We start from the raw sequence: 24,439 nt of genomic DNA on the forward strand, positions 1-24,439 counted from the left end.
AGGAGTAAAAGTTCTACATTGGGGAAGGCAAATTTTACAAAGTTGAAAGGCGAACTGGCAAAAGTCAACTGGATACAGCTACTAGAAGGGAAAGCAGTGTCAAATTAGTGGGAGGCATTCAAAAGTGAGATTCTACTGGAATTGTGTAGACATGTCCCCACAAAGAAAAAGTGGTACTTCCAAATCCAGAGCCCCCTGGTTATCCAGAAGCATACAGGCCAAGGTAAAGCAGAAAAAGAAAGCTTATGACAGTTGCTAAAAGTTTAATACTGAAGAAAACCTAGAGGAATGATAAAAGTACAGGGATAAAGTAAAAAAAAACAAATTAGGAAAGCAAAGAGTAAATACAAAAAAAATTGGCAGGTAAAATCAAAGAAAATCTCAAAGATGTTTTACCAGCACATTAAGCACAAGAGAATAACTAAGAAAAGGATATAGCCTATTAGAGATATACAAGGTAACTTGTGCTTGATGCTGAAGATGTAGGAAGAGTTCTCAATGAGTACTTTGTCTCTGTCTTCACTAAGGAGAGGGATGATGCAGAAATTCTAGTTAAAGAGGAGGAGTGTGAAATATTAGATAAAATAAGCATAACGAGAGAGGATGTTCTGGAAGGACTGACATCCTTGAAGGCGGTTAAATCACCACGGTCGGATAGATTGCATCCCAGGCTGTTGAAGGAAGCCAGGGAGGAAATAGCTGATGCTCTGAGGATCATTTTCCAATCCTCACGAGGTACAGTTGAGGTACCAGAGGACTGGAAATGTTGGACTATTATTTAAAAAGTGTCCGAGGGTGGGCCAGAAAATTATAGGCCTGTTTAGTCTGACTTCGGTGGTGGACAAATTATTGGAATCAATTCTGAACGACACAACAAACTGTCACTTAAAAAGGCACAGTTTGATCAGGAATAGTCAGCATGGTTTTGTTACGGGAAATTGTGTCTTACTAAATTTTTGGAGAAAATAACAAAGAGGATTGATGAAGGTAGTGTAGTAGATGTTATCTATATGGATTTTCGTAAGGCATTTTTTGAGGTCTCACAGGACAGACTGGTCAGAAAAGTGAGATCCCATAGGATACAGAGGAAGGTGGTGAGTTGGAACCAAAATTGACACAGCGTCAGGAAAGAAAGGATAATGGTCGATGGATGATTTTGCAAATGGAAAACGGTTTCCAGTGGTGTTCCACACGGCTCATTGTTTGGATCCGTACTGTCTGTCGTATATATTAATGATTTGGACTTAAATGTGGGGGGCATAATTGGGAAATTTGCAGATGTCACAACAATTGGCCATGTAGTCGATAGTGAAGAGGATAGCTGTTGTCTCCAGGGTGTTATCAATGGTTGAGTGGATGGAAAAGTGGCAAATGGAATTCAATCCAGGAAAGTGTGAGGTAATGCATTTTGGAGGACAAACAAAGCAAGGGAATACTCAGTAAATGGGAGGATATTGAGAGGGGTTGAGGAAGTGAGGAACGTTGATATGCATGTCCACAGGTTCCTGAAGGTTGTAGGACAGGTGGATAAGGCAGAAAAGGAAGCATCACAGAATCATAGTGCAGAATAGGCCCTTTGGCCCATCAGGTCTGCACCGACACGTGAGAAACACCTGACCCACCTACCTACCTAATCCCATTTACCAGCACTTGGCCCATAGTCTTGAATGTTATGACATGCCAAGTGCTCATCCAGGTACTTTTTAAAGGATGTGAGGCAACCCTCCTTCACCACCCTCCCAGGCAGTGCATTCCAGACCGTCACCACCCTCTGGGTAAAAAATTTTCCCTCACATCCCCCCTACACCTCCTGCCCCTCACCTTGAACTTATGCCCCCTTGTGACTGACCCTTCAACTGAGGGGAACAGCTGCTCCCTGTCCACCCTGTCCATGCCCCTCATAATTTTGTACACCTCGATCAGGTCGCCCCCTCAGTCTTCTCTGCTCCAGTGAAAACAACCCAAGTCTATCCTTTCTTCATAACTCAAATGTTTCATCCCAGCCAACATCCTGGTGAATCTCCTCTGCACCCCCTCCAGTGCAATCACATCCTTCCTATAATGTGGTGACCAGAACTGCACACAGTACTCCAGCTGTGGCCTCACCAATGTTCTATACAACTCCAGCATGACCTCCCTACTTTTGTAATCTATGCCTTGATTGATAAAGGCAAGTGTCCCTTATGCGTTTTTCACCACCCCACTAACATGCCCCTCCACCTTCAGAGATCTATGGACACACACGCCAAGGTCCCTTTGTTCCTCAGAACTTACTAGTGCCGTGCCATTCATTGAATACTTCCTTGTCAAATTACTCCTTCCAAAGTGTATCACCTCACACTTTTCAGGGTTAAATTCCGTCTGCCACTTATCTGCCCATTTGACCATCCCGTCGATATCTTCCTGTAGCCCAAGACACTCAACCTCACTGTTAACCACCCGGCCAATCTTTGTGTCGTCCGCAAACTTACTAATCCTGCTCCCCATATAGTCATCTATGTCGTTTATATAAATGACAAATAATAGGGGACCGAGCACAGATCCCTGTGGTGCGCCACTGGACACTGGCTTCCAGTCACTAAAGCATTCTTCTGTCATCACCCTCTACCTCCTACAGCTAAGCAAATTTTGAATTCACCTTATCAAATTACCCTGTATCCCATGTGCATTTGCCTTCTTTATAAGTCTCCCATGTGGGACCTGGTCAAAGGCTTTGCTGAAATCCAGATAAACTACATCAACTACACTACCCTCATCTACACACCTGGTCACCTCCTCAAAAAACTCAATCAAATTTGTTAGGCATGACCTCTCTCTGACAAAGCCATGCTGACTATCCCTGATCAAACCTTGCCTCTCCAAATGGAGATAGATACTCTCCTTCAGAAATTTCTCCAATAGTTTCCCTAACACTGATGTGAGACTCACTGGCCAGTAGTTCCCTGGTTTATCTGTACAACCTTTCTTAAATAGCGGAACCACATTAGCTGTTCTTCAGTCCTCTGGCACCTCCCCCCGTGACCAGAGAGGAATTAAAAATTTGGGTCAGAGCCCCTGCGTTCTCCTCCCTTGCCTCCCTCATCAGTCTGGGACAAATCATCCAGACCTGGAGATTTGTCCACTTTTAAGCCTGCCAACACCCGCAATACCTTATCACTCCCTATATCGATTTGCTTAAGAACCTTGCAGTCTCTCCCTGAGTTCGATACCTTCATCCTCATTCTCTTGGGTGAAGACGGACGTGAAGTATTCATTCAACACTCTAGCAATGTCCTCTGGCTCCAACCATTGATTGCCCCCTTGGCCCCTTATGGGCCCTCCTCTTTCCCTGGTTATCCTCTTCCCATTGATATACTTATAGAATATCTTGGGATTTTCCCTTCTTTTACCAGTCAGAGCTTTCTCATATCCCCTCTTTGCTCTCCTAATTGCTTTCTTAAGCTCCACCCTGCACTGTCTGTACTCCACTAATTTGCTTCCCTTGTACCTGCTAAAAGCCTCTCTTTTCTTTCTCATCGTAACCTGAATATCTCTGGTCATCCATGGTTCTCTGGGCTTTTTACTCCTTCCTATCACCCTCGAGGGAACATGTTGAACCTATACCCTCCCCATTTCCTTTTTGAACATCCCCCCCACTCCACTATTCCTTTGTAGATTTCCCCACAAGTAACTACTCCCAGTCTACCCCGGCCAGATCATGCCTTATTTTACTAAAATCCACTCTCCCCCAATCCAAAGCATTTTTTTGCAACTCGTCGATTTCTTTGTCCATAACAAACTTAAACTGTACCATGTTGTGGTTGCTATCACTAAAATGCTCGCCCACCACCACCTCAGCCACCCGTCCGGCTTCATTCCCCAGAATTAGGTCCAGCAATGCATCGTCCCTTGTTGGACCTTCTACATATTGACCTAAAAGGTTCTCCTGTACACATTTCAAGAAATCCACTCCATCCAAGCCCTTAACGCTATGTCTATCCCAATTAATGTTAGGAAAGTTGAAATCATCTAATATAATTACCCTATTGTTATTGTTTTTACACACCTCCACATTTGTGCACATATTTGCTCCTCAATTTCCCTCTGACTATCTGGGGGCCTATAAAAACACCTAATAATGTGGTTGCCCCTTTTTTATCCCTAAGCTCTACCCACAAAGCTTCATTCGATGCCCCCTCCAAGTTATCATTTCTCCTTACTGCAGTAATGACTCATTAACTAATAATGCAATTATTTTACCCCCTCCCCTGTCTCGCCTGAAGATTCTATATCCCGAAATGATGAGCTGCCAATCCTGCCCTTCCCTCAACCACAGCTTTCCTTTATTGGGTGAGGTGGCTGAATGCAAAAGCAGAGGTGTAATGATGCAACTGTATAAAATGTTGGTTCGGCCACAGCTGGAATTTTGTGTACAGTTCTGGTCATCATGTTACAGGAAGAACATAATTGCTCTGGAGAGAGTTCAGAGGAGATTTCCAAAAATGTTGCCAGGGCTTGAAAACTGCAGCTATGAAGAAAGATTGGATAGGCTAGGGTTGTTTTCCTCAGAACAGAGGGGCTGAGGGCTGACCTAATTGAGGTGTACAAAATTATGAGGAGCCTAGATAGAGTAGACAGGAAAGACCTGTTTCCCCTAGCTGAGGGGTCAATTACTAAGGGACATAGATTTAAGGTGATTGGTGGAAGGATTAGAGGGGACATGAGGAAAAGCTTTTACACCCAGAGGGTAATGGGCATCTGGAATACTGCCTAAGTTGGTGGTTGAGGCTGAAATGTTCAACTCATTTAAAAAGCACCTGGATCTGCACCTGAAGTGCTATAACCTACAAAGCTACAGACCAGGTGCTGGAAAGTGGCTGGCGCAGACACGATCGGCCGAATGGTCTCTTTCTGTGCCATAACTTTTCTATGGTTCTATAGTTCAATCTGCCTATCACTGCCTGTACCCTGGCATTGATTTCCCTTCCCATTCCCCAATAGAACTACTGCCAGCTGACTTTTGCCCCTGTCTTTTAAATGCTAACAGAAGGCAAGGCATATCCTCTCTCACCATTTACTTCCAATCCTGTCCCTCCTACTGCTTTTCTCAAGGACTGCCTGCTGGAAGCTGGTTCTAGGTCTAGCGGAACAGCAGTTAAAGCTTTCATGTCCACAGCGGGGTCAGTGGATCTAGCAATAGACCTCATTTCCTTCTATCAATCCCCCTTGTATTTTTCTTTGTAGGCCTTGGTCTGTTAAAGTCCACAAAGCTGTATTTTTTAAAAACTTTCTAGTCGTTTTAAAACATTGGTCCAATTTTGACTCAGCAGCAATCACTGCTGACATCGACTAAATCTCTGTACGAACGTACCATGATCACCTTGGTAAAAATTGTGTCTGCCTTGAGGGAGGATTCTCAGTGCAGGCTGTGGCAAAACCCAGTAGTGCAGGCTAATATAAGCGAAAAAGACAGGCATTTATGGGCATGGTTTACCATCGCTGCACCATGAAAACTATATAAAGCAGGCTGCTACAATAAAAAAGCATTGAAAAATCTGACTTAGTAGACATAATAGTAGACACTTTTCAAAATAAAGAAAATTTAAGCATTTTTAAGGAGTACATAATTTTGATCAGATTAATTATTTTATAAAGTGAGATTTAAAATTTCTAAAATCATGCTAAATTGTCATAGATTTTACTTTTTAACAAGATTTATCAGACTTAGAAAAGGTTTCATGTTAAAAAAAATCAATTAATTTTAACTTTGGAAATAAATGTTTACGATTTGAGAGGAGACCCCTTATGTTGCAGGGAGCCAGGTGGCAAAGTAAGAACTGGAGCCAATCTTTACACATGTTTATAAGCATTTATTTTCATAGATAGTCATTGCAAATATGCACCTCCTCACCCCACCACCACAGTTTCAGTCTGTTCTTTTTTATGGGGTCATTAGGGACAATATACAAGTGACACCTTATGCTGGAAATACAGGTGTAAAACTTTAAATTGTAACTAATTAGGATTAACGGACACTTAACCCAAATTTGCGCTGGTTCCATACTTGCCTTTTGAAGTAATGAACCCTCGGGGTAATGTTGTTGGTCTTCTGCAACTTTCAGATTAGCGCATTATGGTGCGGTTGTGCACTCTGCAGGTTGCAGGATCTTGCTAACATCCAGTAGCAGTGAAGAGTGAATGTATCACTATTAGTGATACCACAAAATTTGGTCCATTATTTTACACATTTGAAATTTCTGGTAGTAAAAAAAAAGGTGATTGAAAAAAAGTTTGACAAAGCATTTTGAGAAATTTATGATAATATTCTCTTACTACGTAGTAACAGTTAATATGTGTGTCAGAAAGTGTGACCCCTTTAACATTGGAAATATTTATCACAGCACTGCCTGAAGAAGGAACAATTATTATTGGTATGTCAAAAGAGTTTTCAATGAAACACACATCCCTCTCCTGAACTTAATATATAAATAAACAATCTTCCACAGTGCTGAGTGCTGACCACCAGGCCTCCCCTTCTGCTCGCCATGTAAACCAGTATTGTTAATGGTTCTCTCTCTTCATGTGTTCAAGTGTAGTCCTGCTCTCCTTTAAATCTTCTGCAATCACCCCTTCCTGAAGACAAAACAACTGTTGACCCTTGCGAACAATAGTTCCTCTCCAAAGCCCTTGAACATGTTATCACCTCCCAAATCTGTGCCCCTCTTGTCCGAAATTCCATATTTGAATCCCTCCAATCAAGTTTCTGCCCTCTCCACAGTACTGATACTGTGTCATTGGGCAGAATTTTGCTGTTGTCGTGCGAGAGGCGGGCCCGACACTCCGACGGGTAAAATGATGCGCGATGTCAGCCGTGCGTCCGCGTCTATTAAGGCCATTAAAAAAGCAATTAAAGTTGTCAGCAGCGTTGCCCATCCAACTTTAAGGTTGGCGGTCGGGCGAAGGGCCCAAGTGGCCTTTGAGTTTTTTCCACGGGCAGCATGAGGTTTGCTGAAGATTTTATGAAATAATTAATTAAATTTTGCAAAATTCACAGACATGTCCCACTTCATGTGACACTGTCACATGATGGGATATGTTTAAATAACTTATTACTTAATTGGTCCGCCTGCACAAAATGGCTGCGTGCAGCCCATCACGGGCGGCAATCGGCTCCACGCCCACCCCCTCCTGCTCCCGCCCAGCCTGCCTGACCTAGTTAAGATTCTACCCATAAATAACATCCTATGTGACTGTGACAAAGGTAAATTATTCTTTCTTATTCTCCTCAGCTTGTCTGTAGACTTTGACATTGTTGATCTCACCAACCTTCTCCAACACCTCTCTGTTGCCTAGCTGAATAGGACTGCTCTCACCTGGTTCCATTCTTATTTATCTAATCATAGCCAGAGTATCACTTGCAATGGCTTCTCTTCCTGCTTCTGCACTATTATCTGTGGTGTCCCCCAAAGATCAATCCCTGGCCATCTCCTATTTCTCCTGCAGCAACATCATCCGACAATACACATTAGTTTGCACGTGTAAGCTGGCAATACCCAGCTGTACCTCTACCATCTCTCTGAATTCCTCTTCACTGTTGCTAATTTATCACTGTGTTTATTCAACACCCAGTACTTGATGATTGAGAATTTTTTTCCAATTAAATATTGGGAAGACTGAAATCCAGTTTGCTGAAAAGAGAGACATGTTGCTGAAGTTTTTTGTCTTGCACTCATAAGGACAAACGTAAGAATGCCAAATTTCAAACAATCGCAGAGAAAAGGGTACTGATTGGTTGACAAGTCGACTCTGATAGGCTGAGGTGTTGCAATGGAGAAAGCAACGAGGAACTGTAGGCTCCCCAAGCTCCCTCAAAAAAGGTGCAGGATTTGAACAAATTCCTTGGGCAGAATTTTGCCGTTGGTGAGAAGGGGCCACTTGAGGCCATTCACAGGATCAATTAACTAATTAAAGGACCTGCCCGTCCAACCTTAAGGTTGGTGGGTCAGCCGGGAGCCCCGGCTGCAGATAGAGAAAACATAAAACTTCATCCACCTGTGGGATGAGGTTTCATGTAGGGTTTTAAAAATTGTAATAAAGTTGTTCTGTAAATTATGAACATGTCCCAACTCATGTGACATTGTCACATGAGAGGACATGTAAGGGAATTTTCTTTTCTCTATTTTTTAATATTTTTCAAAGTCCAGGCAATCTGCACTTAGCCTCAGGGAGATGTGCGCTCTTTCATGCGCATGCGTGAAAGGGCGCACTCTCAATTTTAGGGACTCCCCCCCACCTGCACAGGGAGCGCATAGCGCTTCCCAGCAGACATCACCCTGGGCGGGCCTTAATTGGCCCGCCCGTGTAAAATGGCCGTGTGGCCCCAATCCCTGGCGGCGATCGGCTCCGCGCTCGCCCGCAATTGGGTCAGGCCCGCCCGCCAGGCAGAAAATTCTGCCCCTTATGTTTGCAGAGAATAGGTCTCTGTGTATGAATGTATGTTGCTTTTAGCAAGTGTATATGAGCCAATAGTTACCCATTACTTTCTCCATGGCAATGCCTCTGCCATTCAGTATCAACTTGCCAACCAATCAGCATCCTTTTTTCCTGTCATACAAATTGTAGTGATTGTTTGGAATTTGGCATTCTTGCATTTGTCCTAAGGAGTGCAAGAGGAAAAGCTCTGGCGACATGTTTCTTTTTCAGCAATGTTAAAAGCCTGTACTACCAAAAGACTGAAATCACTTTTCAGTTCCAACTTCAATCTCACTTCTCTAGTCACTGACTCCATCCCTCTCCCTGGCAACTATCTGAAACTAAACCAATCTAAACTAAACTAAACAATCTTCGTGTCATATTTGACCGCAAGATGAGCTTCCAATCTGATGTTCACCCCATCACTAAAACCCCTATTTCCACCCCTTAACATTGCTGGACTTTGCCCCTCCATCAATTCATGTGCTGCTGAAACCATCATTCATGGATTTGTTACTTCTAGACCAGGGATTCCAAAACTGTGAGTTGTGATTCCCAGTGGGGGTGTCTAGACTTGACTATTCCAATATGCTTATGGCTGGTCTCTGACATTCTACCACACATAACCTTGAATCTGCTACCCATGTCCAAACTCGCACCAAATCCTGTTTACCTATCACCCCCGTGCTCCTTGACCTAGACTGGCTTCTGGTGAAGCAACATCTTGATTTTAAAATTCCCATCTTTGTTTCCAAATCGCTCTATGGCCTCTTCCCTCCCTATCTCTGCAACCTTCTGCAGCCCCATAACCCTCCAAGATATCTGTGCTCAACTAGTTCTGGCCTTTCGAACATCCTCAATTTTAATCACACCAAATTTGTGGCTAGGCCTTCAGGTGCCCAGAATCTAACCTCTGGTATTCTCTCCCTACACCTTCCTGCCTCTTTTACCCATTTTCCTCTTTTAAGACACTCCTTAAAACTTACCTCTTTGTCCAAGCATTTTGTCATCTGTAATAATATCTCAATTTGTGGCTCAGTATTGTATTTTTTTTTCAAATGCATCTTGGGACATTTTATTATGTTAAGCGTGCTTTTTAAATATAAGTTGTTGCTGTTGCTCCAAAGTAAGTTGGAGAATGTGGTCGCTATTTTACCTGCATCTGATAGTTTGTTTTGCTGTTTATTTTTACCTCACCCCTTCAGCTTTTGCTTGTTTACTACTTTCCTTCAGGATGGGTGGGACTGTGGTACATTGTGCTGGGTAGTGCTGTTACCGACAACTGCAGGCTGGAAGGTATGGAAGAAATGGCCCTGGTGGGAAGACGGGCTTTGATTTAACATTTCATGCAAAAGATGGCACCTCTAACAGCATGCCATCGCCTGAGTACTGCACTGATGTGCTTCAATGTTAACGTGGGGCTTAAACACATGATCCTCTCACTCAGAGATATGAATGCTACAGCTGAGCCAAAGCTGGTGTGATACATTTCACATCACAGATTACAGGATACTGCGGGTATTTACAAGCAGGAACAAACAAGCTGTACATCAGAGTTAATACATAAAAGATAGATAAGTCTGTAGCACCACAGGTGGCTCAGCTACACAGGAGGGGAGAAAGAAGAGTAGAAGAGCAATAGTGATAGGAGATTTGATAGTCAGGGGATCAGACAGCCACATCTGCGGTAGTAAACTTGACTCCTGGCCGGTGTATTGCCTCACTGGTACCACGGGTCAAGGACGACACAGAGCTGTTGCAGGACATCCTTCTGGGGGAGTGTGAATGGCCAGAGGTCGTAGTCCCCATTGATACCAACGACATAGGTAAGAAGAGGGATTTGTTCCTGAATGCAGATGTTATGGAGTTAGGAAGGAAATTAAAAAGCAGGACCTCAAGAGCAGTAATCTCAGGATTATTGCCAGTGCTATGTGCCATTGAGCTAAGAATAGGAGGGTTGACCGATTGAACACGTGGCTCGAGAATTGGTGTCGGAGGGAGGGCATCAGATTTCTGAGGCACTGGGACCAGTTCTGGGGCAGGTGGGACATGTACAGTTTGGACGGGTTACACCATAACAGGACCAGGACTGATATTCATGCAGGGAGTTTTGCTAGTGCTGTTGGGGAGGGTTTAACTCTTGTCAGGAGGGTGGGAGCCTAAGGGGTAGCTCAGATTGGAAGGAAGTTACACAGGTAACAGGAAGTAGAAAAATAGCAAGCAAAATTAGAAGGCAGGCGAAACAAAGGTGAGCATCACCTAAGCTTATGATGCGGAATAATTTCAAAAAGACAAGTTAAGGGCACTCTAACTGAATGCACGCAGCATTGACAACAAGGTCGATGATTTAAAGGCACAAATTGAGGCAAATGATTATGATCTAATTGCCCTTACGGAAATGTGGCTACAAGGTGACCAAGACTGGGAACTGAATATTCAAGGATATTTGACATTTAGGAAGGGCAGACAAAGAGGAAAAGGAGGTGGTGTTGCGCTGATAAGAGATAGGACCAGTACGTTAATAAGGGAGGATCTTAGGTTGGAAGAACAAAATGTGGAATCAGTTTGGGTGGAGCTAAGAAACAGCAAGGAGCAGCAAATATTGACAGGAGTTGTTTATCGGCCACTAAACAGTAGTGGCAATGTGGGGTATGGTATTAATCAGGAGATTAGTGAAGCATGTAACATGGATAATACAGTAATCATGGGTGACTTCAATCTGCATATAGACTGGCTAACCTAATGAGCACTAATGCTATGGAGGACAAGTTCCTGGAGTACATTAGGGATGGTTTTTCTGGAGCAGTATATAGAGGAACTGCTAGAGGACAGGCTATTTTAGATCTCGTATTATGTAAAGAGAAAGGGCTAATTAACAATCTTGTTGTATAAGAACCTTTAGGGATGAGTGACCACAATATTGTAGAAATTTACATTTGAAAATTAAGTAGTTCAATCCGAAGCTAGGGTGTGAGGGGCAAATTGGCTGAGGTGGATTAAGAAAATACATTAAAAGGTATGTACATAGTCTTTAAAGGATCAAAAGAAGTCAGTCAGCTGTGGCTAACAAATGAAGTTAATGATTGTATAAGATTAAAAAAAAAAGGCCTATAGAGTTGCCAGAAATAGTAGTAAACCTAGGGTTGGGGGGATTTTAGAATACAACAAAGGAGGACCAAGGAACTGACCATAAGACATAGGAGCAGAAATTAGACCATTCGGCCCATTGAGTCTTCTCCGCCATTCAATCATGGCTGATAAGTTTCTCAATTCCATTCTCCTACCTTCTTCCTGTAACGTTTGATCCCCTTACCAATCAAGAACCTATCTATCTCGGTCAAGAACCTATCTATCTCGGATAACTGATAAGGAAATGAAGAATAGAATATGAATGTAAACTAGCAAAAAACATAAAAATGGACTGTAAAAGCTTCTATAGGTGTGTAAAAAGGAAACATTTGCCTAAGGCAAATGTGGTTCCATTACAGACAGAGTCAGGGGAATTCATAATGGGGAATAGAGAAATGGCAGAGAAGCTAAATGTCTGTTTTCACTGATGAAGATACAAGAAATCTCCCAGAGTTAGCAATCCAAGGGACTAGGGAGAATGAGGATTTGAAGGAAATTAGTTTTTAGTAAGAAGGTTGTACTGGAGAAATTAATGGGACTAAAAGTTGATAAATCCCCGGGACCTGATATTCTACATCCCAGAGTATTGAAAGAGTAAGCTATGGAGCTAGTGGATGCATTGGTAATCATCTTCCAAAATTCCATAGATCTTGGAATGGTTTCAGCAGATTGGAAGGTAGCAAATGTCACTCCACTATTTAAGAAGGGACGAAGAGAGAAAACAGGGAACTACAGACCTGTCAGCCTTACATCAGGAGTAGGGAAAATGCTACAATCTATTATAAAGAACGTGATAAGTGGACACTTGGATAATAATGATCTGATTAGGTATAGTCAAATATGAATTTATGAATGGGAAATCATGTTTGACAAAGGTGGTCACACCGCAGATAAAGGGACTTGAGGAAGGAAGGGAATGGGTGACCACCAGGCAGTCCAAGAGAAACAGGCAGGTAGTCCCCTGGGGTCCCGCTCGCAAATCGGTATTCCATTTTGGAGGCTGATGAGAGCACTGGTTCCTCAAGGGAGTGCAGACAGAGCCAAGCTTCTGGCACCACAAGCAGCCTGTCTGTACAGGAGGGGAGGAAGGGAGGAAGAGCAATAGTAAGAGAGGATTCTATAGTCAGGGGAACAGATAGGTGCTACTGTGGCTGTCAATGTGACTCCAGGATGGTATGTTGCCTCCGTGGTGCCAGGGTCTGGGATGTCACTGAACAGCTGCAGGGCATCCTGAAGGGGGAGGGTGATAAGGCAGAGGTCATGGTACAAGTTGGTACCAATTACATAGGTAGAAAGAGGGATGAGGTCTTGCATCAAGAATTCAGGGAGTTAGGCAGTAGACTAAAAAGCAAGGCCTCTCGGGTTGTAATCTCTGGATTACTCCCAGTGCCACGTGCTAGTGAGCTCAGAAATAGAAGAATAGCGCAGATGAATATGTGGCTTAAGAGTTGGTACAGGAGGGAGGGTTTGAGATTCCTGGATCACTGGGACTGTTTCTGTGGAAGGTGGGACTTATACAAGCAGGACGGTCTACATCTGAACCAGAACGGGACTAACATCCTTGCAGGCGGGTTTACTGGTGCTGTTGGGAGGAGTTTAATCTAATTTGGCAGGGGGAGGGGACACAGAATGTTAGCAGAATAGGGACACATCATAATACAGTAAAACAATCAATGAAGAGGGAGGACAGCTGCATTAAGTTTCAAGGGAGCAAGGCAAGGCTGGATGGCCTCTACTTAAATGCCAGGAGTATTACAGGTAAAACGGATGAGTTAAGGGTGAGGATTTACACATGGAATTGTGATATAGTAGCCATCACTGAGAAGTGGTTGAGGGAGGGGCAGGATTGGCAGCTCAACATTCCGGGATACAGATTCTTCAGGTGAGACAGAGGAGGGGGTACAAGAGGAGGAGGCATTGCATTATTAGTTAAGGAGTCAGTTACAGCATAAGGAGAGATGATATCTTGGAGGGGGCATCAAATGAAGCGTTGTGGGTAGAGCTTACGAATAATAAAGGAACAGCCACATTATTAGGTGTTTATTATAGACCCCCAAATAGTCAGAGGGAAATTGAGGAGCAAATATGTGCCCAATTTGCGGAGGTGTGTAAAAGCAATAATAGGGTAATTATATTAGGTGATTTCAACTTTCCCAACATTAATTGGTATAGACATAGTATTAAGGGCTTGGATGGAGTGGATTTCTTGAAATGTGTACAGGAGCACTTTTTTGGTCAATATCTAGAGGGTCCAACAAGGGACGGCGCAGTGCTGGACCTAATTCTGGAGAATGAAGCCAGACAGGTGACTGAGGTGGTGGTGGGGGAGCATTTTAGTGATAGCAACCACAACATGGTACAGTTTAAGCTTGCTATGGACAAAGAAATTGACAAGTTGCAAAATAATGTTTTGTATTGGGGGAGAGTGGATTTTAGTAAAATAAAGCAGGATCTGGATAAGGTAGCTGGGAACAGTTACTTGTGGGGAAATCTACGGGGGGGGGTGGGGGGGGTTGGGGGGGGGGGAGGGGGGGGGGCGTTCAAAAAGGAAATGGGGAGGGTACAGGCTCAACATGTTCCCTCTAGGGTGATAGGAAGAAGTAACAAGAGAACCATGGATGACCAGAGATATTCAGGTTACGATGAGAAGGAAAAGAGAGGTTTTTAGCAGGTACAAGGGAAGCAAATCAGCAGAGGCATTAGTGGAGTACAGAAAGTGCAGGGTGGAGCTTAAGAAAGCCATTAGGAGAGCAAAGAGGGAATATGAGAAAGCTCTGACTGGTAAAGGAAGGGAAAATCCCAAGATATTCTATAAGTATATCAATGGGAAGAGGATAACCAGGGAAAGAGTCGGGCTCACAAGGGACCAAAGGAGCAATCTATGGGTGGAGCCAGAGGACATCGCTAGAGTGTTGAACGAATACTTCATGTCCGTCTTCAACCAACACAATGAGGATGAAGGTAACAAACTCGGGGAGAGAAACTGCGAGGTTCTTGAGCAAATTGAAAAAGGGACTGACAAGCTATTGGAGGTGTTGGCAGGCTTAAAAGTGGACAGATCTCCAGGTCCAGATGATTTTTGTCCCTGACTGCTGAGGGAGGCAAGGGAGGAGATCGCAGGGGCTCTGACCCAAATTTTTAATTCCTCTCTGGCCACGGGGGGAGGTGCCAGATGACCGGAGAACAGCTAATGTGGTTCCGCTATTTAAGAAGAGTTGTAGAGATAAGCCAGGGAACTACAGGCCAGTGAGTCTCACGTCAGTGGTAGGGAAACTATTGGAAACTATTTTTACTCAGAGTATTGTGAATCTTTGGAATTCTTTGGAAGCTCAGTCGTTGAGTATGTTTAAAGCAGAGATTGACAGATTTCTAAATGCCAATGACATAAAGAGATAAGGGGATAGTGTGGGAAAATTGAAGTGGGTGATCAGTCATGATCGTATTGAATGGTGGAGCAGGTTGGATGGTCTGAAGGGCATTACTCATGTTCCTACGTTCCTATGGGCAGGATATTGAGGCCAGCTCGCTGATGTGTAAAATGAACTCCCGATGTCATCCTGCGTCATTTCAATTTTCAGATAGGCAGAGGCTCAGCCGATACAGCTGTACACCCACCGACCTGTCAACGGCCAGTTGAGGCCATTTAAAAAGTAATTAGACTAGTTAATGGACCTGCCCATTCATTAAGGTTGTTGGGCAGGCCGGGAGCCCTGGCAGGCTTCAGACAAAGCATGAAATCTCATCCAATTTGGTGCCGATCTCCCTGAGGCAGCACTTAGCCTCAGGGAGATGAGGCATGCGTGAAAGAGCGCACTCCCGGCTTAGGGAATTCCCCCCCCCCCGGCCTGCACAGGGAGTGCATAGCGCTTCCTGGCGGATGTCACGTTGAGCGGGTCTTAATTTGCCTGCCTGCATAAAATGGCAGCGCATCCCCAATTGGGGGCGCTGATCAGAGGCGCGCCCGCTCCTGAACTTCTCCCCCACAACGGGGGGGAAAATTCTTCCCTATGTTTCTATAAGTAAATAGACAAATAGATGTAATATTTCTCAGGCTTCAGCTATCTTTCATATCCAAGAATTGAGTTGTACACCTGTGATTTATGGCATCATCAGGATCAAATTGATTATATCACTTTAACCATTTGAATTATTTATTGTATTCATATGTATTCTACATGTGAGAGATATGGCCTTTCAAAAACTGACACATGATTTTTAAACTATTTATTTTTTTGTGTTCAGCCACTCAGTGACTCAATCAGTTTGGAAACCATTTAGGTCAGAAAAGGTAGTTTGCTTCATGGCATGTTATGGATGATTGTAACATTAATGGGAGTATTAATGTTCTGAGATTTCAGAACATGCATTTTGGCTTCACCTCCCTTCCCATGGCCCTGTTTAATCTATTCCCTTAATTAGCATGATTTAATGTAATTATTGGCAGGAGTTTGTAGTTTCCAGAGTAACTTTGAGCTTGGTGTTTAGTTACCTTATTAAGCATAGTGGGACTTGATGTCCTCTATTTATTTTGAAATTATGTAATTAGATTTACTGCATTTATAAATCAATTAAAGCTTGTATAACATGTAGTGTTAACGCAGCATAACAGCTAACATTTTGACGCACTTTTAAACCTGGAAATTTGAACCCTTGCAAATAGAAAGGTCTGCCTAAAGACTGTCCACAGAAGGTTTGTCATAGAGTCAGAGACATTATGGCACAAAAAGTAGGCCATTCAGTCCATTGGGTCCGTGCTGGCTCTCTGTAGAGAAATCCAGTCAGTAACATTTCTCTGCTCTATTCCCAAGGCCCTGCAAGTTCGCTTCCCTCGTGCCCATCCAATTCCCTTTTCAAATCAATGATCATCTCAGCTTCCACCACCCTCGTAGGCAGCGAGTTCCAGGTCACATGGAATGGTTTCCTTTTCTAGTACAATCCAACACCCTCATTCCTTTGTGCACTTACTTCCTTTCTAATATTTCCATATGTTGGTGCCCACCCTGCTGCCAATTTAGCTTAAACAATCCCTGTTTGGATAGTCACAAACAAGTCGATGACATATCATTTCACTGTAATAGTTCCTGATACACTGAGCCCAAATATTGTAGCTTCCGGCCTCAGAAGGCATATGATAAAGAGCTGGAGAAGTCACCTCAATGTTTTTTGGCTCACAATTCAACAAATAATAGAAGCATTCATTGTAAGATCTGAAATGCAATACTTGGAAGCTCCCTTTCAGTAAGCTCTGAGTGGATAAAAAGATCACTGTTAGACTTGATTTTTCTGAACACAAGAGTTCCATCACAATGTAACTCATTCATTACTCTTTGATGTACATATGCCAATCCACTTTTCAGCCCACATGTCAGCCTCTGTGCATCTTACCGAAAAAGTGATAATATTGACCAATCCGATCATTGGTAAGTTGGAGTAAAAACTGAAAATGCTGGAAATGCTCAGCAGGTTTGGCAGCATCTGTGGAGAGAAACAGGGTTAAATGGGCATGGTTCTTGTTTTGGAGCCGGGACCCAGACATCAGGATCATTTCTGCATCTGGCTCTGGGTCCTGAACCTGTGCAGTGTGGACATGACACCCAATACAATTTTTGTAAGATTAGCCAATTAATGGTCAGAGAGCGCTTGCATCTGACTTACAAATAGCCCAGGTCACCTGGGGGCCCCCCTCCTCAAAGGTGTTCTGGCAGCTGTGGCCATTTGTATTCTTAAAAATTTTAAAAGTGCTGAGTGAGTGCATTTGTCTTGAGGCACTCTCTTTCTCTCTCTCTAACCTGCATCAGCAGGGTAGAGGGCAGGCTCCTGACATTGGAGGGCCAGTAGGAGGCCCTCCAGCATTTAAAGAGTGGAAACCTGACGATACAATGATCTGGTACTCAGAAAGAAATTTTCAGTTTATTAGCCTGTGATGCAGGTGAATTTAGGAGTTTCAAGCACAAAGCATAATAATGTGCCTCCCAGTCATCAATTACATTCAAAAAAAGAGAATGATTTGCATTTTCATACTCCCTTACCTCTGAGAAATATTTGACATGGAGTGAGTAACAGTATATTAACATCAGCACATAAATGGGACAACCTCATCACAATCAGTGCTGAGAAAAATGACCAGTGCATTTGTTTTTAGTATTGTTAGTTAAGAGAAGAACACTGAAAGAACATCTTTTTAGTTCCATTAAGTACTTTGACAGCCACTTGAACCACCAGAACAAAAAAATGGGACTTCAGTTTAAAGTTTCATCTGAAGGAATTAACCTTCACAAATGAGGTTTTCTTAAAAAGCATTCATGGGATGTGGGTATCACTGACAAGGCCTGCATTTATTGACCATCCTAACTGTCCTTCAGGAGGTGATGGTGAGCTGCCCTTTTGGCTGCTGCATTCTGAGTGGTTAGGGAGGGCGATCTAGGATTTTGACCCGGTGACATTAAAGGAACGGTAGCATGTTTCCAATTCAGGATGGTGTGAGACTTGGAGAGGAACTTGCAGGTGATGGTGTTGCCTTGTGCCTGCTGCCCTTCTTCTACTAAGTGGTAGAGGTCATGGTTTTAGTAGTTACTGTCGAAGAAGCCTTGGTGAGTTGCTGCATTGTATCTTGTAGATGGTACACACTGTTCCCATGGTGCACTGTTGGACTTGGGCATATATTCTTTTATTGGGTCAAATCCTGAAACTGGACCTCTCAACCTAACAGCATTCTGAGAATAAACTTCATCATATAGACTGCAGAAGTACAAGAATATTTTTTCTTTATTCTTTCTGGAATATGGCCATCACTGGTAAGGTGGCCATTTGTTGCTATCCCTTATGGTCCTTGAGCTGAGTGGCATTCTAGGCCAATTAAGAGTCAACCACATTGTTGTGGGTCTGGATTCACATGTAGGCCAGATCAGGTAGGGACAGCTGATTTCCTTGCTGAAAGGACATTAGTGAACCAGATGGGTTTTTATGACAATCAATGATAGTTTCGTGGTCATCATTACCAAGACTAGCTTTCAATTCCAGATTTATTACCTGAATTCAAATTTCACCAATTGCCATGGTGAGATTTGAACCCATGGCCTGAATTTTCCCCGCATCAGGCGGTCTTGGCGGGAGGGGGCATGGGTGGTCGCGATTGGCTCCACACCACCATTTTACACAGGCGGACCAATTAAGGCCAGCCCTGTGTAATACCTGTGCAGGTGGAGGGCGGAGAGAGAGTCAGGGCTAGCGCTTTTTCGCACAAGAGCGCTTCAATCTCCCTGGGGCATGGAGATGCTTCAGGGAGGTTGAAGCGCTTTTGAAAACAATAAATAAAATCAATAAAAATTTAATGAAGCATGTCCCCTCATGTGACGAGCATGAGATGGGAAATGTTTTTATTTTTCAGGAAAACCTTTTAATTGATTCATAAAAGCTTTAGGAAACCTCATGCCACTCATGGATGAGGTTTCCTAAAAAAAGTAAAGCCCATTTGGCCTTTTTGCCTGCCTACCAACTGTAAGGTTCGACGGGCAGCATAAACTTGACATTAATTACTTCGTTAATGGCCTTAATAGGCCTATCAATTATTGGCTGGCGCGCAGCTGACTCCGGCGCGTGCCTGCCAAACGAAACATGGCAAGACAGCGCAATGACGTCGGGGCGCACGCCCGACATCATCACGTGTCATTTTACGTGCTGGCATGTTGGACCCGTCCCCACACGCCGACTGTAAAATCCTGGCCCATGTTCCCAAAGCATTAGCGTGGATCTTTGGATTACCAGTCCAGCAACATTACCACTACGCCACCATCTCCCCAGTAATTGACCTTCCCAAGAGAATCTAGGGATGGGCAGTAAACGTCGGTGATGCCCACATCTCGAGAATGAATAAAATCATTTTCGTGCCTTTCATCCAAACACATGCAGATTAATAGAGTGCAAGTTTTAATATCTATTGGACATTCTATTCCTCTGATCTTTAAAATAAATATTAAGAATTTATTTTTCATATTCTGTTGGTATGTGGCAGTTTTGACAGGCTGCACTGCAAGATACAATCATGATCAATTACTAGAAATGTACCTTAAGGCACTGCCTCTCGAACCCTTTATTCAATTCAAAAGTGTTTTGATCTTCACAGCAACAGTGGCGCACTGTTTGTTCAAAGGCATTGCTGTTGGAATACATCATTCGCATTTGGAAAATGTAATTGGGTGGTGGGGGGTGGGGGAAGAGCTGAAATTCTGCTCCTGTGCACCGACACCGTCAGGCATGGAGTAGTCACAAAGCTAGACTCAGAATCATTGAACCTGATTCATTGAGTTTTTCAATAGGCATCTGCTGGAGGCTGACGCTGCTTCAGGCATGAAAGCTTCACTGCAGCATTTTATCTGGCATGTTGGCAGTGTATCATTGTTACCATAAGCCTTCTAATAGTTTGCAAAGTATTAAAAAGCATTTCCAGCACAGAAACAGGCCATTCATCCCAGCATGTCCATGCCAGTATTTATACTCCACACAAAGCTCCTCCCACCCACTCTTCATTTAACCACATAAGCAAATCCTGCTTTCTCCCTCATGAATTCATCTAGATTCTCCTTAATTTGTCTTGGATTTTTATTCATTTTTTGGGAAATTAACTTTAGCGCTGGCTGCTATCATTTAAACAACCTTGCCTGGGCATTAGCAGAATCCTATCTAGCTTACTTGGAAAAACACTGGAAAATGACCAATTTCAGAGTTTAACCACACTGGTGAGTCCAGCAACATTTTGGAAACTACAACAGCAATTTTCTGATGCTGTGTAGAAAATCCTGGACATGGCAGTCCCAGTAGATGAAGCAAATAGCATGATGTAAATAAGGGAAGAGCACTAAAGCCATGGGAAAGTGCTCTGTGCACCAAACAAATTTCCCTAGCTCAAACCAGTGTGCCTACGACAAAATTTCTATGAAATAAGGATAGAAATTAGTGTGCTGCAGAAGTTGCAAAGTATTAATTGCTAAATTTTTCCATAGTTTTTTTAAATTTATTTGTTCACGGGATGTGGGTGTTGCTGGCTAGGTCAGCATTAATTGTCCATCCCTGCTGGGGTATCTTCAAAGAAGAGATGATTCGGGCACAATCAAGGTATATCCCCACGAAAGGGAAAGGTAGGGCAAACAAACTCAGAGTTGGATGACAAAGGAGATCAAAATTAAGATAAAGTAGAGAAAGTGTATTTATGACAGGTGTCAGGTAGAAACTACAATTGAAAACGAAGCTGAATACAGAAGGTTCAGAGGAGGAGTGAAGAAGCAAATAAGAGAAGCAAAGAAGGAGTATGAAAAGAGACCGGCTGCTAACGTTAAAAGGGAATCTAAGTCTTATATAGGCATATCAATAGTAAATGGATGGTTAAAGGAGGATTAGGGCCTATTAGGGACCAAAAAGTGGATTTACACATGGAGCCAGAGAGCATAACTGAGGTACATCTGTCTTTACAAAGGAAGAAGATGCTAGCCAGGCCATGAAAAAATATGAGAAAATCGAGACACTAAATAGATTAAAATTGGAAAGGAGGAGGTATTGCCTAGGTTATCTATAATTAAATTGACAAGGCACTGGAACCAGATAAGATACATCCAAGGATACTGAAGGAAGTGAAAGGGAAATTGCAGAGGCACTGGCCATAATTTTTCAGTCTTCCTTAGACTCATAGGACTGGAGAATTGCAAATCTCACACCTTTGTTTAAAAAGGGATGTAAAGATAAACCAAACAACTATACGCCAGTCAGATTAACTTTGGTGGTGGGGTAACTTTAGAAACAATAATTCTAGACAGAATCAATAGTCACAAGGACAAATGCAGGTTAATTAAGTAAGGCCAGCATGGATTTCGTAAGGAAAAATCATGTTTAATTAACTTGCTGGAGTTTTTTAAAAGGCAACAGAGAGGGTTGATAAGGACATGAGGACAATGTTATTGATGTGATGTACATGGACTTCCAAAAGGCATTTGATACAGTACCACACAACAGACTTGTGACCAAAGATATAGCTCGTGGAATAAAAGGGATAATAGCAACATGGATACAGAATTGGCACAGTGACAGGAAACAGAGTGTAGTGGTTAATGGATGTTTTTCCTGCTCGAGGAAGGTTTGTAGTGGAGCTCCCAGTGATCAGTGTTGGGACCCTTGCTTTTTCTGATACATATTAATGACCTAGACCTTGCTGTACAATTTCAAAGTTTGCGGATGGTACTTGGAAGCATGGTGAACTATGTAGTGTAGAACCAAGGAACATAGGCAACTTGGTGGAATGGGCAGACAGGTGGCAGGTGAAGCTCAATGCAGAGAAGTGTTAGGTGATTCATTTTGGTAAGAAGAACATGGAACATAAAATATGGGGCACAACTCTTAAGTGGGTGCAGGAGCAGAGGTGTAAATAAAGAAAGAGCAGTAAAGCCATGGGAAAGTGCTCTGTGCACCAAACAAAATTCCCTAGCTCAAACTAGTGTGCCTACGACAAAATTACTATGAAATGATAGCTTAAGTTAATATGCTGCAAAAGTAGCAAAATATTAATTGCTAAATTTTTCCATAGTTTTTTTTAATTTATTTATTCACGGGATGTGGGTGTTGCTGGCAAGGTCAGCATTAATTGTCCATCCCTGCTGGGGGATCTTCAAAGAAGAGATGATTTGGGCACGATATAGTTATATACACATGGGTGTATATAAATCATTAAAGGTGGCAGGACAGAGCCGTTAATAAAGCATACAGTATCCTGGGCTTTATTAATAGGAGCGTAGAGTACAAAAGCAAGGAGGTTACGTTTTATTTGTATAAGTCTCAGCCTCAGCTGGAATATTGTGTCCAGTTCTGTGTGCTGCATTTGAGGAAGGATGTGAAAACATTACAGAGGGTGCAGAAAAGATTCACGAGAATGGACACAGGGATGAACAACTTCAGTAATGAAGATAGATTGGAAAAGTTACGACTGTTTTCCTTAGAGAACAGAGCTGATAGGGAGAAATTGTTCCCACTCGTGAAAGGATCGAGAATGAGAAGGCACGGATTTAAAGTAATTAGTAAAAGAAGTGAAAATAATGAGGGGAAACTTTTTTTATGCAGCAAGTGGTTATGATTTGGAATGCACTGCCTGTGATTTTGGTAGAGGCAAGTTCAGTTGAAGCATTCAAAAGGAAATTAGACTTCTAATCTGAAAAGGAAAAATGTGCAGGGTTATGGGGAGAAGGCGGAAATGGCACTAGGTGAGTTGCTCATTCATGAGCCAGTGCAGACACGATGGGCCAAATGGCCTCTTTCTGTGGCATAAAAATCTTGTGATTCTATGAATTGCTCTTGAGAAGTTGGTGGTGAGCTGCCTTCTTGACTCGCTGTAGTTCATGTGGTGCACATACATCCACAGTGCTGTTAAGAAGGGAGTTCCAGAAATTTGACAGAATGACAGTAAAGAAACGGTGATATATTTGTGATGGTGTGTGGCTTGGAGGGGAACTTGCAGCTGGTGGTGTTCCCATGCATCTGCTGCCCCTGTCCCTCTAGGTGATAGAGGTCGCAGGTTTGGAAGAGGCTGTCGAAGGAGCCTTGCTGAGCTACTGCAGTGCACCTTGTAGATGGTACACACTGCTGCCACTGTGCGTCGGTGGTGGAGGGAGTGAATTTTTAATGCAGATTGTATTTATTGCTACTTTAGGAGTTCAGCGTCAGATCGTCCGATGTGTGGAAAAAACACCCAGAGTCGTGGAAGACAGGTTTTGTGATGCAAGAAATCGCCCTGATGACAGGCAACAGAAATGCAATGAACAGGATTGCCCGGCCAGGTAATATCAGATTCATTACCAATTGTGCATGCAATATACATAATTGTATATCTTCCACACTCATGTACAAGGGATCATCTGTTCAGCCTTAAAATTGTACCATAAACGGAAACATTATTATTTTCCACTGTATATTCATTGGGTTAGTGGTGGATTTAGGGCAGAATAATCATCAGGAACCCTGTTGGGTAACAAATACTTTTCGTGCTTATTTATATCTTTCAGTGTCACATCCATCGAATGCCAGAAGTGTCTCCCTTTATATTAATGAGGTCTTAACAACAGAATAATGTCATCCATCACATTGATATTACCACCATGTTACCCTGCTGGATGCACAGAGAGTGCAACATGCAACCGACTGCAGGTTTTTTTTAAAGTGTCCCTTTAATAGGCCCTGCAGCAACGAACAATTTCTGGCCTTGCCAATCCATCATGGCAGGTTCTCCAATGTAGGCAGCAGCAAAGGTGGAGCCTGTTAAACATATAAATTAACCTGCCTCTGGGGAGGCCCAAATTTCCACCCCTCCTGCACAGAGATAACCCATGTGGAATATCTTAACCAAAAAAGTTCTTGTTGACCAAAATGCTTCTTCATGTCAGCAGGTATTAACAAATATATTTTATCTCAGATTCTTTCTTCAATGTAGCCAGCAAATTCCTATCAGCATTTGCTACTAAATATTCCACTCAGTTTCTCCAATACTGTATTATTTAATTGAAAACTTTCCCATCTGGCTCCAGTTTCTGATTCTAAACAGTTTTGCCTTGCACCTCTCCTGGTCGATTATCTTCAACTTCAAGTCAGCAACAAGGCAGCTAAATCAAAGTCAGAAGAGAGAATTCCTGAAATAATAGCAGAAAATTCTGGAAATACTCAGCAAGTCTTCAAAACTGAAGAGCAAAAAACAGAGTTTCTGTTGGCGTGTGGGGCAGGCCCCGGAAGCTGATGTGTAAAATAATGCGCAGTGATGTCGGACAAGCGTCCCGATGTCACAGTGCGCCCTCGCGATATTTAGGTGGGTGGGCACGCGATGTTCTCCGAT

The 24,439-nt window shown here is 43.0% G+C and overlaps 1 protein-coding gene across 1 annotated transcript in view; it reads left to right on the forward strand.

Moving 5' to 3' along the window:
- LOC121275808 (A disintegrin and metalloproteinase with thrombospondin motifs 12-like) overlaps positions 1-24,439 on the forward strand; it is a 689,364-nt gene that overhangs the window by 537,438 nt on the left and 127,487 nt on the right. Inside the window, exon 19 of the mRNA XM_041183446.1 lies at positions 23,267-23,393. Within this exon, the coding sequence (XP_041039380.1) occupies positions 23,267-23,393 (127 nt within the window). The remainder of the gene's footprint in view (positions 1-23,266; positions 23,394-24,439) is intronic.

Source organism: Carcharodon carcharias, chromosome 1, assembly GCF_017639515.1.
Source record: "Carcharodon carcharias isolate sCarCar2 chromosome 1, sCarCar2.pri, whole genome shotgun sequence".
Taxonomy (NCBI): domain Eukaryota; kingdom Metazoa; phylum Chordata; class Chondrichthyes; order Lamniformes; family Lamnidae; genus Carcharodon; species Carcharodon carcharias.